At 40.6% G+C, this 24747-nt stretch overlaps 1 protein-coding gene across 1 annotated transcript in view; it reads right to left on the bottom strand.

Moving 5' to 3' along the window:
- Nucleotides 1–24747, bottom strand: part of aatkb (apoptosis-associated tyrosine kinase b) — a 53321-nt gene that overhangs the window by 26481 nt on the left and 2093 nt on the right. Inside the window, exon 2 of the mRNA XM_063893729.1 lies at nt 552–685. Within this exon, the coding sequence (XP_063749799.1) occupies nt 552–685 (134 nt within the window). The remainder of the gene's footprint in view (nt 1–551; nt 686–24747) is intronic.

Below are 24747 nucleotides of genomic sequence, written 5' to 3'. Positions count from 1 at the left end.
CACACAGCTGACACACAGAAGGAAAGCAGTCACAGACACACATGTTTAAGCATTTTTGCAATTAAATGCACATTCCCACAATTCCTCCAACACACCCACAGAAACTCACACATGCATTCACTATATTCCTTGCTCCCTGTCCCATTCTATCCGGGCCCTGACCCATTTCTGCATGCTGCTCACAAATGGGGTCTACATCAATGACACAGAAGGGTCTCCGGCTGCTACATAAACGCAACCTCACCACCTTTGTCTGCTATTTTATCTACTTCCCATCAACATCATCAAGTATAAATGGCTGGAAACCTTGTGTACTCAATCTAATGGAAGTCTAATGACAGGCTGAGAGGAATGCTCTGTGTGCAGGTCAATAACATTCATGGGCAAAGACAGAGATAGAGTACGTATCTCCATGTAAGATTCCATAAAAACATCCAATGATTTAATGAGTGTGTGTATGAGGGAGCAGAGGTGTGTCGGTTTGTCTGTATCCCTCATATTTCTTTCATGTTTTATGTAGAAGCTGGTGAGAGCGCCAAGGAGGGCCTCACCTTGAAGCCGGTTTTGCTTTTCTTGCAGCAGAGGCAAGCCAGCATGAGGAAGACGAAGGTGAAGAGGCAGGACAGGGAGATGGCGACCACAGCCAGGGACGAGGACCAGGACAGCTCACTCAGCGGAGCGCCATCTGCAGGATACAGGAGTAACACACATGAGCACAGGTCCAACAATCATATGACCAGGGTTGGGAGGGACACTTTAAAAATGTGCAAAGTAAGTTTAAAAATTACAAAAAGCAGTTACCTGTAAAACCAAACAAAAAGTAATTGAATCTTATTGTTTTTGTACATTGTACTGCTAGTTATTCCCAATTTTAGATATGTAACAGTAATCTGATTACATCTTTTGTTATGTATCCTTGTACGCTGATAACATAATCCTGTTACATACAATTAATCACAACAATAAACTGCCTGTAATCTTATATAAGTAGTTTTTACATCGCATCATTTTCATTGCATTATAGAGTAGCTCATGATTTCTCAGGAGAGCTTATATTTCTATTTTGCGACATTCGAATGTTTGATTTATAGCTTGCCATCATCTTTCCGCTCCAAATAAAATGCCCTGAAATATAATAGCTTTATATAATTCACCCAGCGCATAATGAATGACTCTGCTCAGAAAACCTGGCTAGAAATGCATTTGTTGATTTACTTTACCCAAACAGAGGCATATGTTTTGCACTTAATGGCTTTTTCGTTTGAATAAATGACATTACTGTGAAAGTAATATGCAAATAAAGATATAGTATATGCATGCTAATTGTGTGCATTTATAACAGTTTGTCTATATTTTTCCCAGTATATTCTTCTCCCTCTTGGATATGAAATAAGATTAATTGAGACTTTATTTAATTTAGTGTGTTGTCATGTCAACTTGTGGGTGTGTTTTTTTGTTTTTGTTTTGCATGTGCACTATGCATGATTTGGTACATTAGAATTAACATAATCATTGTAAAACTTACTTTATTGACAATGTTTATAGTTTTTATAAGCAGACCTTGTTCTAAAATCCACAGAGCAAAAATGTTGGACATATCTTTCTCCAGTTGGTTCTTATAATAAATAATTATAAGGGTTCAGGGGTCCCGTAGCACATCAGACGCTCACAGTTGTTCATCTCTTGGACAAACAAAACAATCAAAAATAAGAATACTTCAAGGATAGTACATAAAAAACAGAAGTCATACCAGAAACAAAGATGCTGACATGCAACTAAACATAGTCTCCAGTCAGTTTCAGTCCTTGAACCCGGGCGAAACTAATTATTTTCAACCACACAACTTTGTTAAATGTAACCAAGAACTGAAATTAGAGTCATAAAATAAAATAAAACATACTAAAGACACCTAAAGAGGTCTCTGGCACCACAAAGCTGAAGCCTATGATAAACACCTCTCACGTGCCCTGAACCATCGTTCTTTCAGCATGATTTACCTCCATAACAACAAATTCAAAGAGATTTGATTCAAACTGAGATCAAAGTAAAATAATGATACATAATTAATCCAGTTTACATACAATATTTACACACTCTGAATATAAACTTCTGCCTCTGAAGCCCCTACGGTGTACATTTCTCTGTTGAGTTTCTTTCCTCAGGCTCCATTTCTTTTTCATTCTGCCGCTCTGAGCCTCATCCTGTATCAGCGCTGTCTATTTCCAGACTTTGATTGTTTGAATTGTCCTCCATGTGTGCTTACTGTCCAATTTGAGAAATAATGTCTTGTTCCCAATTGTATGGGCATTTTTCAGCTGCAGATGATTTCCTTTTTTCCTTCTCATTCTGCAACGGTTACCACGGAAACAGATTGGATGTACAGCAATGCCTTCAGCTGTAAATCTCTCACAGTGATTCCTGCCAACAGCAGTGCCACCCAGCACACACATGCAAGCTCACACACACATTTCTGCTGCCAGTTAGTGCTGATCCTCTGAAAGCTGGTGCGACTGGCTCAGTGAGTATCAGGCTCTTAGTGTAATTGGACAGAGTGCGAACATTGTTGTTTAGGAGGCCGGCTGGCTGAATGTAGAAAGACAAGATAGAGAAAAAACAAAAAACATGCACATTTAACAGTAAAATGCAAGATTAACTGGCCAGCTCAGGGGTTTGTGAAACAAGGAGTCCTTATCTGTTGAATTTTACTCTCAAATAGGCTAAATAAAACCAGTGGACCATGTAAGAGTGTCCATAAAAGCCACAATATAAAGCCACATCGAGCAGAGTGGGTGGAAGTAGTGAACAAAGCCAGATTGCTAAATCAGTCAATGACCCTTTAGTGCTTTGAACTGCCATGCAAGATGATTCAGATTTAATTACTCTTTATTTGTCAGGGGGGTGATTACAGGGAGCAGGGACATACTCCAGCTCTGTTGTGGTTTATTTTAAACTCCTTCACTTACATATCAGCACAAGCGGGAAACAGCGACTGGGGAAACGGTTCAGGATTAATATTTGAAGAACACAGTCAGGTCCATGTGCAGCCAGGCACAATAAAACGGGGCGATAAATCCAGCTGTTGTACAAAATTATATTGCTGCCACACCCATAATTTAGAATACACTTCATATCAGAAATGTGGATACAAACCTTTTTGTAATTGATCGATTATGAACATATACACGAGTGGCTGTGAATTTGATACAAAAAAGGATGAATACTCATTTTCAGTGAAATGTGAATACATTTGGATGATCACCTATTGAATATTTCTATATTTTTTTGTTATTGTCATCAAATGTCATCTAAAGACTAAACCAAGCCAGGAATGTATCCACTTACTAATATTGTATCTGAACATTTTTATATATTTTCCTCCGTGCTAAAAAGTTAATTCCAAATTAGGGCTGTATAAGATTTGAGGAAAAAATGCAATGGTAATTTCAATAAACAAAAATAAACTAAAGTGCATTCAGTTATGTCTTGGTTGCTTTCATATTGCTTAAATGCAAACAAATCTTGTTATATACAAAAAGTCTAAGAACATTATTTCCAACATTCATTTTATTGAATGCATCAAACAATAAACTGAACACAAAAATCACCAATTAAATAAAGCTTGATTGTTACATTTTAAAGTGCAAATTCTGCCAGTTCTCCCTTATTCAAACAAAAATATATACAATCCCCAATAGTTGCATATACTCCTGTTTAAGTAACATTTATTCAGTTGTAACTAATGGGCTTGAGTCCCAAAAATACTGATAGTTTTCCATTACAGGGTAGAAGTTGCAGAATCAAGCTTAGTATAGAGTTTAATAAGTTGGCTAGCAGAGAGGATGAAAGGAAAGAGAAGAATCAATTTGATCTATTGATGCATGCTTGTGATGCTACCGTTTGGCCAGTTAGTAACTCAATAACTAAGTCGTTAATCTTCTGTTTGTAACTAGCTGAGATGGAATGGAGCCTCCAGGAAACACAAAAACAAGTTGTTGTTGTTGTTGTTGTGATTTCCTCCATAGTTGTGTAAAATCAATGCCATTGACTGCTCACCTTAATGAAATAGAGAGGATTGTGCCTCGTTAGCTGTAATGAGCCCAGATCCAAAGAGACAAATGTCTCCGGATAAAGGCCGTTAAGTTCACAGGAGATGTCCCTCATGAGAGCTTAATTAACTGAAAAACACAAGTTCCCACTTACAGTGAGACTGGACTGACTATTTCTGAGCATCTTCACCCCTGGATGCTGCTAGAAGCTCAAGTACCGTGTAGCTCTCAGCTACTCAGAGGTGGTAGCCATTTTTAGCCTCCCGAGGCAGAGAGCTGATGCACATCCTGATGACTAAATGATGAAGAGGGAGCGAGCATGAGAAGACGAGAGGAGAGAAGAAAGCATGTGAGAAGGAAGCTGAGGGGCTGTGTACTCTGCAGCCTGCCCCCCAGGAGAGCCTTCACAGCACTCAACACAGAAAATACTCAGAGATCTGAAGAGCAGCTGCTTCAAGTCTCACCGAGAGCGGACAAAAACAGAAATTGGAGACTGAGTCGATCTGACAAAGATGCTGCCTTTACAGAGGGAGAGATGGGTGGAATATAATTTCTGCATTGAATGAGGTAGCCACAATCTAACTGTGAATACTGATCTACAAGTTATACTGTGCTATGAATAAGAAACAGGTAAAAAAAAGTTAGCCAGAAAAGTAATTCTCATTTCCCTTTATTTCTCTTTTTTGTCTATTGAAAAGGTGTTTAAGAGTTTGTTGTGATACTCATTTGGGACACATGAAACCGTAATGCAAGACATCCTCATGTTCTTCATAGGACTAAAACATTCACTTGTTCTTCCAGGTGAGGTTACTTTTCTTCATTTACTCGTAAGACATGCTACATACCGTATATTGAAAGAACCTGGAAGTTAACATGAATGCTTTGAGTGATATTAGAACATGAGGTCGTGGCACAGTCAGGCCTCATGTGACCATAATGAGTATTACAACAACAAACATTATTTTTAACCTGCAACAAATTGTTGTCATTTGCTCAGAAAGGTCCCATATAATGCACATTTTCGAGTGTTTGTAAGTAATTATATGTTTAAATGCTGTACTGTTCAATGTCCCTCTATTCTGCTCATGCTGCCTTAAAGCCCCGCCCTTCCGAAGTAAGCATATTCTGCTCTGATTGGTCAGATTGTGCTTAACTACTTTGTTTATTGCAATTTCCACCACAGATGGCAGACAGTCCTTTCATTTTTTTATAAACCAAAAACTTCATACAGGAGATGTACCAGCAGATTTGGTCTCCCATGTGCCGCTGATAGTCAGTTCACTTGGGTATCAGAGACCTCAGTCTTTAATCAGAGGGAATAGCTTTGGTATAGTGCTCAACTACTTCACACAGTCTTCTTGCATATCACAGAACAAACAATAAGCACCTGTCTCTGTCTGAGCTCCAGCAGAACATCATGCAGGTATGATTCATGGTACTGGTTGCACTTGGCTTGTCAGATAGATTTAATGTAGGACGTTTGGATCAGAGCAACCAGACGGAGAGAAGTGCAAACACTAACCCTGTGAACAAAATATCCTCACTGTCAGCCTCAATAACTCTGCACCTGCTTAAAATGCAAGAAACAGTCACTCTGCCATCAACATTATGTTTCATTAAGTGTTGGCTTGTGTAGTCACTTTTCAGTCATCAGGGATCAGTGTGTTGGAATCCTCCATTCAGGTGGGCATTAGAGAGCAAGCCATTGCCAGTTTTTCTGCTGTTGTTGTGATCCAGAAGTCGAACACCTCCCAGTCTGAGCGCAATCAGAGCCAGCTCTGCCCTGGCTCTCTTCCTGTGCCTGCTGCTCATAACTAGCTCAGGGGAATCTGCAGGAAGTGTAAACAGGGCCTATGATGGGTGAAGGATGTCAGCAGTCCCCTGTTTACACTTCCTGCAGATTCCCCTGAGCTAGTTATGAGCAGCAGGCACTGTCCTCGCCACAGCTGAAATTATCTAAATTGCACCTGAAAGAGTGTAAACTGGCCAGATTAACATTGTGATCCCAATAAGGATGAAAGAAAAAGAGGGTGAAAAGGATACAAATGAAGATTTGAATTCCAAAATGCTGTCCAGGATGTCTACTCTGACATCTATGTGGGATTCACCGGGCTTATGCGCCATTACTAGACTTTCTTTGGACTACTGCCTGTCATATCAGCTGTCAGATTTAAAAAGAGATAGTACAACAACATCTCAGAAGCAAAACAATGAATGGCTTTAACTCTTAAAGGGCAAGTTAGACCCACACACACACACACACACACACACACACACACACACACACACACACACACACACACACACACACACAAATGTTCAAAGCTACAAACATTTTAACCACAGGACCGGGATACAAAGAGCATTCTATGTCAGATGCAAATGTGATCTTTAGCGTCACGTAAAGGTCAGCATCCTACACGCTCATACTGCTAGCTTCACAATGTGTCTGTGTGGGGGTCTGTGTGGGGGTGTAACTGAATGCCTCATTTCATGCATGGCCCCCAAAATGTATTCTTTTAAATGAGCTGTATTTTTTAAAGTGATTTCAAGCTTTGGACTCTGAGTGACGCTTGCCAACCACAGACCATGAGTCTGCAAAGGAATGCTACAGTAAACGTCCTGAGATTTGTGCAAGTAAATGTCTTTTCTTGTTTGTTTATCCACGTGAGAACTAGTTTCACCTTTGGAATAAAGTAATCTGGCCTTGTTTTACATCTTCAAAGTGTGTGATGATCATGATCAAACACTTAAAACCTCACAGGTAGGAAAGGAATGATGAAAACCTGCCACAAGTGCATATTTTGAAATATCAGACCAAATCAAACCTGAGCTTCTACTGCTGTCTTTTAAAATGAAAATTAATTATTTGCTGAAATGTTGCACAGCATATTTAGTTATTATATATAAATAACATTCTAGATATATTTATATTATTACCCCCACCAAAGAGGATATGATTTTTGCTTATTTGTATGTCAACAAAATTAGGCAAAGACTACTGGCTCAATTTAAATCAAAATGCGCATTTAAAGAAAAACTCAATTAAAGGGTAGACACACACATCGTTTTCTCGTTTTGAAAGAATTCTGGTAGAGATTGTGTTTTTAAAGTGCCTTTCTAAATGTATTAACTAAATAAGAATAGGGTTTTTTGTTTTTGTTTTGGACAATCAGCAGATAAATATTCCATAAAAAAAAGTAAATGCCTCAATTATCATGTCACATAAATGAAAGACTCTACACTCTGGCATATTCCATTGTAACAGACTAAGTATATATACTGTAACATCAGCACTTTCCGATTGAAGAGCATTAGAAATATTGAGGGCTTCACTTTGGTCTCGGTAAGTGACCTTAAGGGGCTTTAGTCCATAAGTAATTATTCAAGGCCTATTACAATCCACCTTGTGAATGCAGTGGACCTTCATAAAACAGAACCTCAGATTGTTTTGCAGAGGTTTGTGCTGTAGGGCCGGAGGGAAGGAATGGATACAACACTAGATACATTTCACTGTTGGAAATGCATGAGTGTGCCTGTGTGCCAAACCAGTGACAGAGACAAAACTCCTTTGCTCACAGCCAACCGAGCGGCTGTTTCAAAAATGCTGGGCTGGTAAAATAAATCACTGCCCGTCCTGCTAGCCTGCAACACTTCTGCTGACACTGCACTTCTATCACCCTCTGAAAGAGGGACGGGGACGGGATGACAACTGGAAGACTCATCAGTATGTAAAAAAACAACAGGAGAGAGGCAGAAGATGATGGAGACAGGAGGAAAACAGATGGGTGGAAGGAGGGTTAGAGAGCCCATATGGGCCACACACATGTGAGCGGCATGAAGCTGGTGATCTGGTCATGGAGAGACAGTGTGAGGGGCCAGAGAGTCTGCAGAGCATCTGCTGGTGCACGTGAAATGGTGCAGTGATCATCCTGCTGCTTTCTTCATTGAGACAAAGGCCTGTGATGCACGTCTGCTTGAGATGAATGTAAACACACCCAAATGTTAGCAAACAGCTTCAGCTTCAAGACTCGAGGACAGTCTGCAGAGAAGTCCTTAAAAAATAAACTAGTTTCCATGGTGACTGCTTTCCCCGAAATTTGGTTCAGCACTCCTAATGCTCACAGAAGCTGTTTACCCCAACACTGTGGAGGAAAATAAGCGACTTCACACTGGCCTGAATAAAACCAGCAGCCTTGAATTTGGCACAACATGGGAAACAAGTTTAAGAACAAAAATATATACAAACAACTAGAAGTTTGCATCATTTGCGTTCTTAGTCCTTTGGATAATGTAGGCTAATTTAGCATTGGAGGCTATAATTCCTAAAAGATTATTAGATCTAAATATTATATTGATTTTTAAGTAAATTACTAGTAGGCCTATGCTTCAATCAATGCACACATAAATAAATAAAAAGACCTGACCTGTTAAATATGTCAGAGCTCTGACATAACCAAATGTAACCGCAATTACAACAATAATTAAAACAACAATTCTGACACTTGAAATTGTAATTTGAAGTCCATCAAATTGGTCATCCTCTGAAACTGAAAGAATACTTGAAAAAATAATGGACAACATTGTTATTTTTGCCCATATGACATGGAATGACTATTTACAGATTAAGGTTTTAAAAACAAAACATATGATGAACTTTAAAATACGAAGCTGTGGTTTAGATAGAATAGGAATATGTCCTATGTGTTTAAGCACCAGTAAAACAATTAAAAAACTATAATAATACATAGAAGAACAATATTCTCTGAAAGAGTCATTCTGTGGTTAAGTAATTTTAAATTATTTCAGTAGATTTTGTCTACTTGGTAGTTTTATGTAAGTAAGAAATATAGTGCTTATTTAACCACTGCTAGAAACAAGGGTCTTCCCCATTAACTTGAGTGCATTTACAGCAAAAACTACATATTTGTAATGTTAAAGTCATCTCTTTGCAGTTTCACATAAAGATTTAAAAAGGCATCTTTACTTCACAAGTACCTGAATTCCCAAGACCTCTTTTGTCAGTTAATATTTATTCTATGTTTATTTACCCAGAGAAATTGTCCTTATTATCAGACAAAATTCTATTCTGATCCTATCAAATTAAGTTATTCTCATTGGTAGATATGAGTGCTGAGCCATGTGAAACCTATCAATATGTCACCCTGAATGAACACCACCAGAGTCACCTCTCTTTAATAAAAGGGTCAAATTCAAACTGTCACACCTCCCTGTGTGGAATTTGACACCCTCCCTTCATAAATCCTTTCAGTGTCATTGCTTTTGCTGCTCTCCTGTGGAGTATAGAACTGTTTTGATCTGTCCACACAAAGGATTTGTAGGATTAGCTATTCATATCATGTTGTAGTTGAGTCTATCTTCCGTCTGTGTAAGCAGGCAGCCCACGTCCTGTAACCTAATTACACAAGGTGTCTGTAATTCAGAGCAACTAACCATGAATCACCCCCCCCCCCCGAACAGCCATACTATCACTGTTCATCTACCTTTTACTAATAATAAAACTGTTCTACAGATCGCCGTGTCAGCACCTCTACAGTGTGTGTGTGTGTGTGTGTGTGTGTGTGTGTGTGTGTGTGTGTGTGTGTGTGTGTGTGTGTGTGTGTGTGTGTGTGTGTGTGTGTGTGTGTGTGTGTGTGTGTGTGTGCTTCGATGTGCTATCCTGATCTGTCCCGCCCCGCTGTAGGAGACCCTTTTCAATATTCAGACTGCAGCCTGGGCTGTCTGTTTGCAGCACACAGTTTCCACCTGAGGCTCTCTCTTCCCTCCCCAGATGATTCACTGCCCAGAAACATCTCGGCCTCGTCTGGTTTATTCAGCACACCGCTCCCTGGAGGGCCCCGCGGCCCCATCAGCAGGACGTCCAGCAGCGGAACAGGTCTGCATATATTGTAATGATCCGTGTTTCGTATCTGTCATGTCCTTGTGTTGTGTGTTTTTATTTTGAAATGTTTTCCCCACTTCTGTCATGTTAAGCTTCACTTCCTGTCTGCGTTTCCCTCCTGTGCCTGATTGCGTTATTGTGTTCACCTGTTGCCCCTGTGTTTCTCCTCCCCCTTCCAGCTGTCTCGTCTTGTGATTACCCATGTGTATTTAGTCCCTGTTTCCCTTTTGTCTGTTGTTCGGTCGTCATTTTTCCCTGATCTTGTCCATGTTACCTGCCTGTTCCTGTCACCTTTCCTGTCGGCGGCCCGGCCGACTCCAGCCTCGCCTGTCCTGTCGGCGGCCCGGCCGACTCCAGCCTCCCCTGTCCTGTCGGCTCCGGCCCGGCCTGTCCTGTCGACTCCGGCTTCCCCTGTCCTGTCGACTCCAGCCTGGCCTGTCCTGGCGACTCCGGCCTGGCCTGTCCTGTCGACTCCGGCCTGGCCTGTCCAGTCAACTCCAGCCTCGACTCCGGCCTGGCCTGTCCAGTCAACTCCAGCCTCGACTCCGGCCTGGCCTGTCCAGTGGACTCCGGCCTGGCCTATACTGTCGACTCCAGCCTCTCCGGTCCAGTCGACTCCAGCCTCGCCTGCCCTGTCGGCGGCACTGTCGACTCCAGCCTCGCCTCCGGTCTCGCCTGTCCAGTCGCCTCCAGTCTCGCCTGTTCCTACTCCGTTGGGGGTCCCGCCGTCACCTGTTCCGATGGGGGTCTCGCCAACTCTTGCTCCGATGGGGTTCCCGCCGTCACCTGTTCCGGCGTGGGTCCGGCCAACTCCTCACCCCGTCAAGTCGGTGGTCCCTCTGACACCTGTTCCGTTGGTGGTCCCACCAACCCATGTCCCTGTCCAGTCGGGGGCCCCGCCGACTCTAGTTCATTCTGTCATGATCCTTGTTTCGTGTCTGTCATGTCGTTGTGTTGTGTGTTTTTATTTTGAAATGTTTTCCCCACTTCTGTCATGTTAAGCTTCACTTCCTGTCTGCGTTTCCCTCCTGTGCCTGATTGCGTTATTGTGTTCACCTGTTGTCCCTGTGTTTCTCCTCCCCCTTCCAGCTGTCTCTCGTCTTGTGATTACCCTTGTGTATTTAGTCCCTGTTTCCCTTTGCCTGTTCGGTCGTCGTTATTTCTTCCCTGATCCCTTCCATGTTACCTGCCTGTTCCTGTCGCCCTTCATGTCTGGAGCTAAGTGTTTTTCATGTCCTGTGTTACCCTTGCTTCGTGTTTCCATCAACAGCTTTTGAATAAAGCTCGCTTTTTGTTTTTGACCCTTACCTGCTTCCCCTTGATTTACTGCACTTGGGTCCTGTTTCCCCATCCCTGACAGAACGACCCGACTTTGAGGACAAAGTGTTCACTTGATGCCTAACATATCTCCCCACTCAAACATTGATTGTCTAATGAGATAATCACTGTTATTCACTTCACCTGTCAGTGATTATTAATGTTATGGCTGATCGGTGTACACTCATACTGTAGCAGAACTCGTATTGAACAATAAAATATATAAATAGTTCACTATGCAATGCTCTTCGAAATCAGCCATTTATTTAGATATTACACTCATAGCTAACAGTGTGTGTAGCCCCGGCTGGTGAGCTGTGTGAGTGATCAGTCTAAGGTCAGAGAGAGCCTTGGTGCAGCTGCATCCCTCCCTTTGACCTCACAGCAAACATGAATGTCACTCCTTTGTTAGCCTTCATCTTTTCTTTCCATCTTAATACGACATCTCTGTCCCCTGGGGGATGATGGGATTTGGAGCATGGGCATGCATGGGTTTAGTAAATACAGCTCAAACTTGGTGCTTCTGCTGTAGTTAAAGATAAACTGCAGTTATGTTGTTCTCTGCGGGGATGCTTTGTCGGAGAGACGAGACACAGGCAACCCACTGTGAGAACTAAACTTGGAGTCAGCAAAGTAGCGGCGGTGAGGGAAGATTATGCCTGTGTGGGCTGATTATGTGACACATGGTGTGAATATTAATGTAAAAGTGCTTTGAATATGATGATTAAATTGTTTTAGAAAAATTCAACTTTCTTTGTTAGATTCAGGAACAATGAGTGTTGCATTAAGCCTCATCCATTTGGTGAAATTGTGCTTTTTTTGACTGAGAAAACATAAAATGGGGTACAAAATTGAAAGAAAAATCAACATTAACAGCAGTGCTCAGAGTGACGCACCACACAACAGAGGGGACAGAAATACTATAATAACATGGGCACATCTATATCAACATTTTTTACCTAGCGCATGTCATTTTCACCGTGCCCAGTATAAATTGTCATCATAAATAAGTTGCATAAATAAGTTAAAAGCATATTTAATTAATTGCAGGCCCCTACAATTCAATAGAATGTAGGTCCTATTGGAAGTGGAAGATGTATTCTATCATTTAAACCACACATCCATGGAAACAGAACAAAATTACTGTCATGTGTGCATCTACCTGAGTAGCAAAAGTCTTATATTCACTTTCCTCAATCTAACTCTGATTTGTACAGTGGCCGACAGGTGCAAACGCGCTACAACAGCCCACAACTAATCCATTTGGAGAAACGAGTTGCAGTTTCAAAAACATTGCAAATAAAAAAACACAAATCTGACAAAACACATGCACATTAAGAAACATCTTCACCAACTTGACAACAAATCCGTTGCATTAAGAAAACATTCACCAACTTGACGAAACATGTGCAGGGTTTACTTACAGAGCTGCAAAAAAAAACGCTGTAGGAAGCTCAAAACACAACAGAAACCAGGGGATACTACAAAGTCACGCATACAGCTTGGACGGAGCGCTTGCTCACGTTCAGGGATTATAAAGATGGCCAACTGTCACCGTTTGCAGAGCTGGTTTGTTAGTTATTTGCAGAGTTTTGTATTTGCTATGATTCATTTATGCAGCGCTGCTAGTAAATGCTGCGCAACTAGTCAAGTTAATGAATGTTTTCTTAATGCTTTGCATGTGTTTTCAAGTTAGTGAAGATGTTTCTTCAATTGCATGTGTTTCTTGCATTCGTTTTATCATATTAGTATTGTTTTTTAAATGCATTGCATTTCTCTGATTTGGTTTATTGAAGCACTGTTTGCACCGGCCACCATAGCTTTGGTCTCCACCACATCCTGACAGTATTATCTCGGTCTTTAGGCGCTAGCTCTTCCAGTTACTTTGTCTGTCTTCGCTCTCTTTCTGGGCAGGTAGTGCACAGTGTGTGAAAGAATTCATTTGATGAAACGTTTTTCAGTGTTTGCTTCAGCTGATGAGAGCACTGAGACTGCACCAAGGCTGCGGTTAAACGAATGTTTGAGGCTCCACTTGGGCACAGCGGTGCTTAGAGTTAAACCCTAATGTCAGCATGCTAGTATGCTCACACTGACAATGTTAACATAGTACTAATCCACAATTCCTTTCCATTTTGCATTACATTAATCATCACATTTTCCCTCTCTTGAATCCTTATGATCCTGAATCTGCTGTTAAATGAATATTCAGTGAATAGAATCAAATAATAAGCCCAGCACTTATCTAGTCCTTGTTGTTGGGAGAGCAGCACAGAAGCAGGAGGTTATGGGTCTTTGGAGCGTGCTGCTTATGTGTAGCACAGCTTCACCGAGACCAGTGAGGCATGAAGGAAGAGGAAGGGAAACACACTCTTATGTTAATGTGGAGCAATTATCTATGCCATGCACAGAAACATCTGACTAACTGCACACACAAGAATGTTGCTAATACGCAGGAACATTAGAAACACGGTTCACCTGAGTGGACCTCATGCCCTGCTGTTGTGTGGCCTCATCTGGATGAATCATCTCAGCCGGTGAGACTCAATAAAGCAGAGAATACACAAACTATCTTGCATCACAGACTGTGGAGCATTGTCTCAAATATTCCTCCATCCTAAATCTGCAAAAAAGGTGTGTTTGCAGCCACCTTAATGTGCATTTTCAATGTGCGCTTCAACTTTTTTATGGTAATGCAGAAGATTTACAAATAGCTTGAAATATACCAAAAATGTTTCCAGCTAGGTCAAGTTGAAAATTGCTGTATGGTTCGAAACAAAACGCAACTACCGCAATGTTTACAAATTCAGCAAATACTTGATGTATGAAGCACTGACGTCCACAGAAGATTTTGCTCCGCTGGGAAGAAAATATTCTCCTTACGGCACCCCACAAATCAATGTAACCTATCTCACATAAATACATAAAATACATAAATACATAATACAAATGCCTGACCCTATTCACAGTGTCTAAATCATGTTTTCAACTCTCTTTTTCGCCACCAATCATTTCCTTATAATCGCATAACTGGAGTAGATGACACAAATGTTCTGGAAATTCTCTTTACATATTCAATTCATTTAAATCAAAACCTAACTTTTGACTTGCCCTCCTCAGTCTTTTCCCCAGGGATGTCTTTCTGTTAAAAACTGCAACCCTTTTCTAAGTTCACTCCCACTTCTTTTATTTGCTTCTCTTTCTCTTTCTCCTGCCATTCATGAGGGGAGGAATCTCGCAGAGGAAGAGCAAAGCCACTGGAGCATAAATGAATCTCTTCTTCCTGCGCTCTGTCCCCACTGGCACTGAATGCACACGCTCCGATGTGACATCACGTCACATATGCCATGCGGGGCAAATGCATAACACACACCTCAGAACAGATTTTGGAAGTCTTTCGAGTGTATCAAACAATTCCATTTCAACAATTAACTCTTGATGTTGTACATCTTTGCTTTGCCTTTTTTCTAATAGCTAGAGATCATAGAGACTTAGAGACTATACCATAGTAGAATTTTAGTATATCAAGACAAACAACTCCATAGGTGGGACCAAAAACAAAGTGAAAAGGGGAGTTAGCATCAATGAAGTGTCCTAAGTATGTATTAAAAGACAGCTGTGCAATTGTGATTAAACACTATGGAAACCTGTGACATGCTAACTCAATGTAATTAATGCATCCAACTAACTTTTACGTGTAGAATTAGCCAATTAAGTACTAGTCATCCTAGAGTCCTAGATTTTTCGATGTACAGGGACAATAGCATAACCTTATTTTGTTCACCACTTTCATTATCGAGCTACTCTTCCCACAGCAGAATATTGTGTCCTGAAGGTAGTGTTCTCCTGCTGCAGGAAACTGATCCCATCCTGAAACAGTAGGCAATGATCATTTTATACTCATGTCATAGCATAAGGATTGTATGCTAAATCAGAGTTGAAAAGAGGTATGGTCATATGAAAATAGATGTTTAGGAGCACAGCCAAATTATGTTTACTGCAGTGTTTCCATTATTGAAAGAAAGAGGGTTCATATGACTCTTAGTCCTCTAGATGTCACAGACAAACTTGTAGATAAGGCTATTTCTGTCTGTAAAATGATACTTAATGGAAAGAAAATAACATTACTTGATCAAGTCGGTTAGTTTCTCATCGTCTGATGAGCGCCAGGTGGAAAAAGAAGACTTTATGCAGATCAGGCACTGTTGTTATGTGGTGGTTATCCTTTTTTGTTTTAACCCAGGACATTTGCATAAGTTTTTAATTAATTAAGCATCCCCACTTAAGCCCGTCAGTATAAGAACACAGAGGCAGACCATTATGTCTTTTCAAGTATTCATGAGAGATTCAGGCCAGGTTTGTGATATGTGTCTCCCATCAGTATGCATGATCACAGGGAGCCAATCATCTCCAAAGAGCCACCCCCCCCAACCCCCCCCCCCCACAACCCAAACCCCCCCCCCCCCTCACAACCCAAACCCCCCCGCCCCCCCCTTGTGCACCGGTTTTGAAGACTGGTTACCATGGAGACACTTTAATTATACCAGGAAGCCTCACTTAAATGTGTCGCTGCATGTAAAATTGGCAAGAGAGAGATGATGTATCTGTGGTGCTTTTAGCAGGAAATGGCCCCTAGATGCTGTGCTACCTGTGCTTAACCACAATAAGATTTTTTATCAGAAGGCAACGCATGATAAATACATGCAGGCTGCTTTATATACCCAACTGGATTCATGCTCAGGCAGAAAATAAATGTTAAATCTTACATGGAGCTTTTTGCTTTGTGTATGTAGGCCTTTAAATACTAAAAGACTAAATGTATACCCATTTGAAATGTCACAAGAAATAAAGAGGTACACAAGATCTGTGATTTCTTTTTATGTTACCTTTTTTTGAAGAGAATTTTAACTAGGCCAGTGCTAGCTACTGTGTTACAGAGGGTCGCACGTCTGAACTTGCACAAAACTCAAAAAAGACCCAAAGCTGTTGATAAACAAATGTATTTTTTATATGAACAGTGGGTAACATACAAATGTGTAAGTAATGTGCACTTTTTGGCCTTCAATTTCACTGTTTCACTGTTTCACTGGTTCCTTCTATTTTAGTAAAACATCTCTGATAATTGTCTTGTACGACATGCTCAGCACCGGAAATAAACGCACAATGTGAGCGACAAGCTGGTGCACAAAGTGGAGCAGTTAGCAGGTAAAAAGAAAGATAGCTTTGTCAGACATTGGTGGAAAACAAAGCTGAGATTAAAGGAGAGATAATATTTTCCAGGTGGATGCAAGGGCAACTCCAAAGAATTACCAATGTTGTTCCGTTTTTATGGATATATGGATGGGACGGGTACATGCTAAATTACAAGTTCATAGGAGTATATCGCCAACAAATGGCAGAAATTAAGGTTAAGGCAAAACTGTAACAGCATCAAAACATCATTTTTTATATTGATAACTAAATATAAAAACATATTTAAAATCAAAGAAGACATGCCAAGCCTATTGGTGGTACTAGCAATGGTAAAACTTAGTCCCCTTCCCCTTTCACACTATCAAGATGACATTTATTTTGCCTCCACTGTTTGCATAATCCCCTGCCTACATTATGTCCTTTCCTTAGGTGGCAATCACTCCCATAGATATTAGTCTCAATTAGACATGAACCCTTAATGCTAATCTACATCATATTTTCAATGATGTGTTAATGCTCACTGGTAACAATAGATGTGTGCACAGATGACAACTACTTATAGTACTGTACCACTATAAATGTATGTGCACTTTCATAGATCTACGTACAAAGTCACACCAGGACACACATCCTCATGTTGTTCAGCCTTGGTATGGCATTAGCTCGTCATGCCAAAAAAGAGAAAATAGTAAATGGATTGAGAGTGTATCTGGAGGATTGTGGTTGTCCAGATATGGTCCATGCGGGCCTCGGCTGGCTGTGATCAGGGAACACTGATCCAGGACAGGGTGACTGATGCTATAAATACTGGATGAGCACATCTGTGACCGAAAGGCGGCAACGGAAACAGCCAAAACTAGAAACTGGAGCAAATGTGCAAGCTCTTACACATCCACCCACACACAAACTGAGGCTCTGTTCTCTTACTCATACCAACATGAGCAAATACAGTTAATATACATGTCCAGGCTTACACACCCTGTCAAACACAGGAGGAGATCACACACACAGTGCCCTCACCCCTCATCTTAGAACAACATGAATAACCAACTCCTTGAGCTGAAGCCGCTTCACGATCTGTGCCTGCTCACGTGCACATTATGATGAAGACTACTCTAGCAGGGGAGGAAGAGAGGAGGAAGAGGAAGTGAGAGGAAGAGAGAGACTTGTATGATTCACTTGCTCAGACCTTGATCGGTCAAAGAGTTCTGAAATGTCATATCAACCTGTAATTGATGACATCGCTGATTCGCTGAGATGCGTTGCCATGGAGACAGTCTAAGGGAATATCTGCTGTGTTGTGACTACTGACGCGTAAATGGCTTATAAGCATGTTGCTGTTCAACTGCACTGACTTCTCAGGTCGTCCGCTGGCAGATCTAACATGATTAAAAGTCAACCTCTTCAGGTACAACAATGCCTATTACCAGTGTTTATATATTGATATGTTCTGTAAATACACAATAATATTATTGCAAATATACATTTGTATAGGCTTTTGTCACATACTTTTGACATACAGTAGAACAGTTTCCACAAAAAAATAGTCAAACAAAGGTAAAAAAGGAAAAAGGCAAATCTGGAAGAAAACGTAGAAAAGACGCCTTTTTATCATAAATATAACAATATTAAAAACAAGGATAATCCACAATGTTCATCCCTCATCTGCTACTATTCAAATTGTGTTTTGACGAAGGATGAAATAATATTTAAATCTGGTGTTTTAACAATAGTTTAGAACAAGGTAAATGCCATTTGTACCCGGGTTGCCATAGACAATGAGGCTATTTATAGCAATGATATTTGCACCAGGGCACAAATTTGACATGGTTTTTAATGTATAGGGATTTATGGAAATGTATTTATTTTATTTTCCTTTTACCAATCTTTATGAACCGTATTCCCTTGCATCATTTTGAAAGTCCCCTATAGTGGATCGATACAGGCATTGCAGTCGGGCCCAAACAGACACTATCATTTTCACTGATGTGGTTGAGCAAAGAATAATATCAAATCGCTCAAGTTTTTTATGGCAACAAATACTGCGGAATTTCATGTCATTGTGGTGCTCAGAGTCTAATTTGTGAAAATCAAACTGTACCTGAGGGATGAAAGGCTTACCATCCACTGAGGATGGAGAACAAAATCGTACTTTTGTCTCCCCCACCTTTACAACCTCAATTTCCTTACTCACTAAATTCTCTTTTGCCTGACACGAGGAGCTTCAGATCTATTTGGCAGTCTGCCCAGATCTGTCACTCTCAAGCAGATTCTATCTTTCCCCTCACTCTCATTCCTCCACCAACACTATAACCTCTTCTTCGCTTCCCTTCTCTCTCTGCATCCGGACGCACTTGGACTCCAAACCTATCGCTACATTTCTCAGCCAGGCAAGCGTGGCCAGTGATGAATTGCTCTAAATCACAGGCTTAACAGCCGGCTGTGATAATGCAGGGACTGGCATCGCCTCCATTGCACAGTTCATAGAGAGAGGAAAAGGGATATATTACAAGAGAGGGAAGTTAAGAAACAGAGAGACAGGGACAACAACAACAGCTGCAGATAGTGAGGATAATACAGAGGAGACAAATTAAAATGTTTAAGATATTAAACCCCATAGAGGAGAAAAGAAGGATCAAAATAAATTAACAACATTGATTGAATTTGCAGTCAATACTCCATTCTTCTATTGGCGCTCCCTTCCTCCAGGGTAATATTTCAGCCTCTCGTTGAAACTGACTAAACAGAGCAAAGATTATAACTGAAGTCTCTTTGACAGTGTATTGCTCACTGGCAAACCATTATGTAATTAATGCCTCAGTTAAGAGGCTCAAATGGAACTGAAATAATTCCCATATACATGTAATAACATGGACAGGCAAGAAAAAAAGGAAATAATAGCTCTGGTTATGTCATCCAGAGAGAAAATGGCTTTATTCTAAAGCCGTTGGTTCCATGTGTGAGGCAGCCAGTCTGAGCTGTCCGCTTTGACTTTTGTTGTTTTAAGTACAAACAAGAGAGGGATAACTTTGATTCATAAAGAATTGAGATCTGAGACCGCTGGTGCTAAGTGAGGACAACAAAGTATTAAAATCACTGTAGGGATGGGTATACAGTGTTCTACCTCGGTGTATGTTATTTCACACTTAATGAAAATGTATTCCAGAAATCTACAGAGGCCGACAGCTGCAAACACATAACTGCTCAAATAATTTCCATTAGGAGAAAGGCACTACAGTTTACAAATGTGCCAAAACACATGCAAATGTGTCCACCACCTTTACGATACATATGCAGTGTTTACCAGAAGAGTACAAAAGGCTGCAAATAAAAAAACGCTGCAAAAAGCTCAAAACACAACGGGAACGGGCACACTAAAAAGTGATGCACACAGCTGGGACCGGAGCACTTGTTGACATTCAGGGATTATTAGATTAGATTAGATTAGATTTATTGTCCCCAGGGGGAAATTCATTTTCACATCACTGTACATGAACACAATATATACAATGACACAGACAACAGTAAGCGACACACATGGCAGTTTGACTCAGCGAGGCCTGTTATTGGAGGCAGCAATGGTTGCAGGAATCAAGTTTTTTCCAAAGCGAGCCTTTTTATGGCTCAGTGTTCTGTAGCTGCGCCCAGATGGCAGGGGGGCGAGGTACTGATGGAGTGGGTGTGTGAAGTCCAGTTCTATTGTGGTTGCGATGCGTGAGATGACCGTGTTGTTAAGTACTGTGACGTTGGGTGTAGGGAGTCCACTTATCCTGGCAGCAGTGTGGGTGATGTGTGTGAGTTTGGTCTGCTTGGTGAAAGTGAGCATATTAAGAAAGCAGGCAGACCGTACCTGTCAGTGGAACTTATCTAAAATGTATGTTTTATTGGCTTATTTTACAAATGTGATCGCCTGATTGCTTCTGATATTAATGCAGATCTGCTTTAAGCTAGCTAGCTAACATAGCTAACCTAATCATTTCAACTATACTGACAATTGTTTCAACACTTGAAAACAGACTAACTCTGCCTACTTTGACATATTTGGATAATCCTCAAACTTGATTCAAAAACATATAAACCGTTATTATTATTGTAAATGATTTATAAGGAATTAAATGCATTTAAAATCTTTGGGCATGGTGTTTACACATATGAACAAATAATTATGTTTACATGGAAACTCAAGATATTTCATCACTTTTTCTCAAATCCTACAGAGTGATAATGTATTGCTGGTATTGATGTGCAAATGAAGAGTTACTAAAATAGTTTTTTCTATCAAATATGTATTAAATCTTTCATTAATGTAGCCCCAGTTTTCCTCCTCAGCTCGCTGCTCAGTGTGTCTTCACAATGGGAGCTGCCCATGGTGCTGAAACACCAACACAGGGGCTTCATTATTGAAAAGCACTCACCCTCAATCCTAATCTACTTCTATTTCAGATGGCTCATGGGACACAATACCCATTAGGCCTGCCTGCCATGTGTTTTATAAACAATGTTACCTCTCAAGTAAAACATAAGTTTCTCTGGGAAATGGCGCTGCAGACACAGAGACATGGGGACGGAGGACATCTACACATGTGTCACACCACATCATCTATCCCATTACTCAGGACTAAAACAGGGGAAGATGGATGTTGCGGGCGGCTAAACCTTGCTCAAGGGCACAACTGCAGAGATCCTGCATCAATAATCAGAGCATGTAGCAGCTAGTCTGAAGTCTCTGCCTACGTTGGATTGTCGATAGTACAATAAAGGGGAGGATACGGAGGCCAAACAAACGGATCTGAATGAGAAAAGATGTGATAAAATCAAGATTCTTCAGTCTGCTATCACTAGGATTTCACAAAGGGAAGTATGTGGAGTGTTTTTGAAAGGCAGAACGCTTCTGTTGAATGTTTTATAGTCAGCAGAGATAGATTTTCTGAGAAACATTGCTTTTGAGAACTTAAGAAAGTATTTGTAAACACAAATGCTATCATACCAAGGGATAACGTCACATGAAGGAATCAGGGATAACACCTATTCCTAAAATGTTCCTAAGGTATTAAAAGCTTTGATCTGTTTTAGAACTGTTATTTTATAGAGACTTTGTAATTGTCTTTTATTGTCTGTGAATTATTTTGTGTGTACCTGCCCAGGGACTGCAGATGGAAATAAGCTAATAACTAAATCTATGCTATGCTATGTGTTTTTATGCAAGGTGCTTGTTTAATGAGGACCTAATATTTAATAGATTAAAAATGCTAAGTACAAAAAAGTATCCTTTAAATGAATGTCCATTCCAAATATAATGCAAAAATACAACCTCTATTGGTCATAGCTGCAACTTATTTTCATTCTTAGTTCTTAGTTCCAATTAACCCAGTCTATATTTCCAGATCCATTCATGTCTTTCAAAACAGTCCACAAAAATAGTTGTCCCATGTTTCCAAAGACTAAATATAGTTGATGATATGATAAGAGGAACTTACTCAGCCAAACTGCTGGACCAGAGAACACATTCCATTGATATGGAATGAAAAAAGAACTCTGTGTACATAATTCAGACCTGCTAGTACCTAACCAGTGCGCAATGCAGGGTCTCAGTCCAGCTACAGTATAAAGCAGCAATCAGAACACAGTGTCTTATTCTGCAGGATGGTACATTTCTGAACAGCAACACAGAGATGTACAGGAGTAAACAGGCAGTGTTTTTCTACCAGAAGCTTAATAATTCTTAAGCAACACACAATATCCCACACTGCAGCAGGGCAGACAGAGGCAAACTACATTTCATTAATATTTCATCAAGTATGACTTTTTATGTCCGCGAAGATTTAGAATGCTCATGTCTTTGAACAAATAAGCTGAAGCTGTATTATGATCAGGGATTATTCCTTTAAAGGGGCCCTTTTGTGCCCACTTTCAGGTTCATATCTGTATTTAGTGCCTCTACTGGGACATGTCTCCATGCTTTAAAGTTCATAAAGCTCTTTATGTTTCTCATACTGCCTGTGCTGCAGCACCTCTTTTCACCCTCTGTCTGAAACCAGAGGCCAGTCTGCTCTGATTGGTTAGCTGGCCGGCTCTGTCGTGATTTGTCAACCGCTTAGAGATGTCCCATCCTTTAACCTATCACATACAATGTGTTGGAGCGCTAGCCAATAGAAAAGCAAGTGTTACATATTGATGACACTATGTTAGTGAAATTAAAAAAAGGAGTCCAATCATGGCATTCAAGGCAGGGGGATTTTAGCCTTTGCAGACCATTAACATGCACTAAAACTGATATAACACACTACAAGAAAGAGAAAACCCTAAAAACATATTAGGGCCTCTTTAATATATCATAGCAGACTATAGTCAACAATTATTGGACGGATTGAAAAAAGTACTTGCCTAATGAAGTAATAAGGACTATAACTCTTTGTCGTATTTATAGTATATAACTGTCCTGTCTGCATGAAAACACAAAGACCCTCTGTACAGTGAGACATATTGATTCCCAGGCAGGTTTTAAAGGTTATGTTCAATAAATCTCAGCAGTTTAGAGACGCTGAGCAGCAGATGCAAAGTGGTGAAATGGTCTGTCGTACAAGCTTGTCAATTCATTGATGGTGTGTCTGTGTTGCTGGAAGAAGTCACTTACGAATCAAAGTGGGGTGTGTGTTTGTGTGTCTGTAATCTGAAGATGTTTGTGTCCCTGTTTATTCATCCGAGGTTACCAGGAACTTGACTTAATAACCTAAATTAATATGAAAAGAGGCGGAGAGGACTGAGAAGGAGTCTGTTTGTTTCCTTTAGCCCCAAATCATTTTTTATACAATCAGAGGCTCTTATTCAGAGAAACACACACACACACACACACACACACACACACACACACACACACACACACACACACACACACACACACACACACACACACACACACACACACACACACACACACACACACACACACAGAGGTTCTCTCAGAGTGCACAAGCTATTAGCAATCAGAGCCATGTTTCACTTATGGGAATGAATACATTCTGAACAAGATGTTCTACAGGAAAATACACGCCGGCGGATATTCACAACTTAAGACCACCACAGTGCTTTCATCCCTCAGATCTGTGTTGAGTGTTGGAATATTTTGAGACATGGGAGAAGGCTTTTACAGTTTGTTCAATTGCTGTCGACGGCATGCATCCAATTTTACATCCACAGCTGTGTGCCCTTCACTTCTTAAGCTTGTACATCACTCATTCTGAAAGCCTCTCTTCTCTATAGTTCCTCAATCAAATCCTATTTTAGAAATGACACAACTTTGAGCTACGTACATCTACTCTTTACTTACGTTCCTCCTTTTTCAAGCTTTTCAAGTCCTCCAGCACCTGGATCTGCTAGTGTAGCGATATCCTGGAGACAGGGAGGTCCACTTGGCTTGCACACACACTGCGTCCCGCTTCCCGTCTGTGTTGTGTCCATATAATCAGAGTGCGCCTATGTATGCGCAGTCAGGAGCCCACTGAGGGATGTGAAATGGATAACCTGGGGCCTGGGAAACCTGCCAGCATTGCCAGTAAAATCCCCCCCTCAACCACCACCGCTGATACCATGCCCTGCCTTTCCTGGGCTGTGATGTCATCCCTGTACACGCCCCTTAAACACAGCGAGAGGAAGATCTTAGTTATTGGAGAAGCACCCTCCTCCTCCTCCTCCTCTCTCTTTCACTTTGTTGTTTTTGCTGTCCCATTTCTCAGCTGAGTAATTTTTAGACACCATACTTTCTATTTTCTTGCCCCAATTCCCCTTCATTAAAGGCATCTGTGCAACTGCTGCACCTCCCAAAAATAACAAACTAAACATGGCAAGATGTGACCTAGCAGCTACCACTCCTTAAAAGCCAATTACTGCCTTATACCATTTTAAGTGTTTTCCAGATAGAACATTGTCAAGACACCTTTAATATGTAAATTGATTGAAAACACTACTCAATAAAGGAGGAACATCACATTTTCAATATCCAAAGTTGACATTTTCAGCTTTTTTTTTTTCATTTTTCGATATCCATATAAGAAATTACTTTTTTTTGCACAACAAGAATCAGCAAATTTTCACATTAGCAACAACTTCAAAAAAACCCTCAATTAACTACTACTGATTCAACTAATATTTTAGCTCTATAGCATAGCAGCAGACTAGCATATGAAATAGAAATATTCAATAGAAGTACAGTAACCGGAAATGTAGCATTGACCTAAATAAATTCTCAAGGAAAGCCACCTGTTCAGCCGTGACTGCATGCCTCTGCACTCCTTT

The sequence above is a fragment of the Eleginops maclovinus genome, chromosome 10 (assembly GCF_036324505.1).
Source record: "Eleginops maclovinus isolate JMC-PN-2008 ecotype Puerto Natales chromosome 10, JC_Emac_rtc_rv5, whole genome shotgun sequence".
Lineage (NCBI taxonomy): Eukaryota > Metazoa > Chordata > Actinopteri > Perciformes > Eleginopidae > Eleginops > Eleginops maclovinus.
This window is presented reverse-complemented; position numbering and strand designations above follow the sequence as displayed.